General features: G+C 66.0%; 1 protein-coding gene across 2 annotated transcripts in view; it reads left to right on the top strand.

Moving 5' to 3' along the window:
• The window catches only part of isoc1 (isochorismatase domain containing 1), an 18,517-nt gene continuing 18,140 nt past the window's right edge, over nucleotides 1–377 (top strand). Inside the window, exon 1 of one of the 2 annotated variants that reach the window (XM_048594961.1) lies at nucleotides 1–282. In XM_048594961.1, the coding sequence (XP_048450918.1) occupies nucleotides 34–282 (249 nt within the window). In that variant the 5' untranslated portion in view covers nucleotides 1–33. The remainder of the gene's footprint in view (nucleotides 283–377) is intronic. The other variant, XM_048594963.1, reaches the window with a different exon arrangement.

Genomic DNA, 377 nt, shown 5'->3' with positions numbered 1-377 from the left:
GGGGCCAGGGGGACGCGGTGACGGAGCGGTAAGATGGCGGAGTGCGGGGTCCCGGTGCTGTTCTCCTTCTCAAGTTTCTCCAGGGCGAGCACGGTACCGGCCGGCTCGGGCCATGAGGTACTGATACAGAAATTCCTCAGCCTTTACGGCGGCCTGATTGGAATCCACCGCAAGTTCGTCATCCAGTTGGAGTCACCCGAATGGGGCGAGTACATCGACCTGCCCAAGGGCTTCGTCGTCACCGAGAGGTGCAAGCTGCGACTGGTGTCTCTGCAAGTGCCGGTGAGTGCGGCCCCGGACACCCCCCCCCCCGCCGTGTTCCCACCCACCACCTGCACCCTGCCCCGTCTCCCCACCCTAACCGCCCCCCAGCCCCC

The sequence above is a fragment of the Rhincodon typus genome, chromosome 3 (genome assembly GCF_021869965.1).
Source record: "Rhincodon typus isolate 14 chromosome 3, sRhiTyp1.1, whole genome shotgun sequence".
Taxonomy (NCBI): domain Eukaryota; kingdom Metazoa; phylum Chordata; class Chondrichthyes; order Orectolobiformes; family Rhincodontidae; genus Rhincodon; species Rhincodon typus.
Note: the sequence above shows the minus strand (reverse complement) of the source record. Positions and strands in the feature narration are given on the sequence as shown.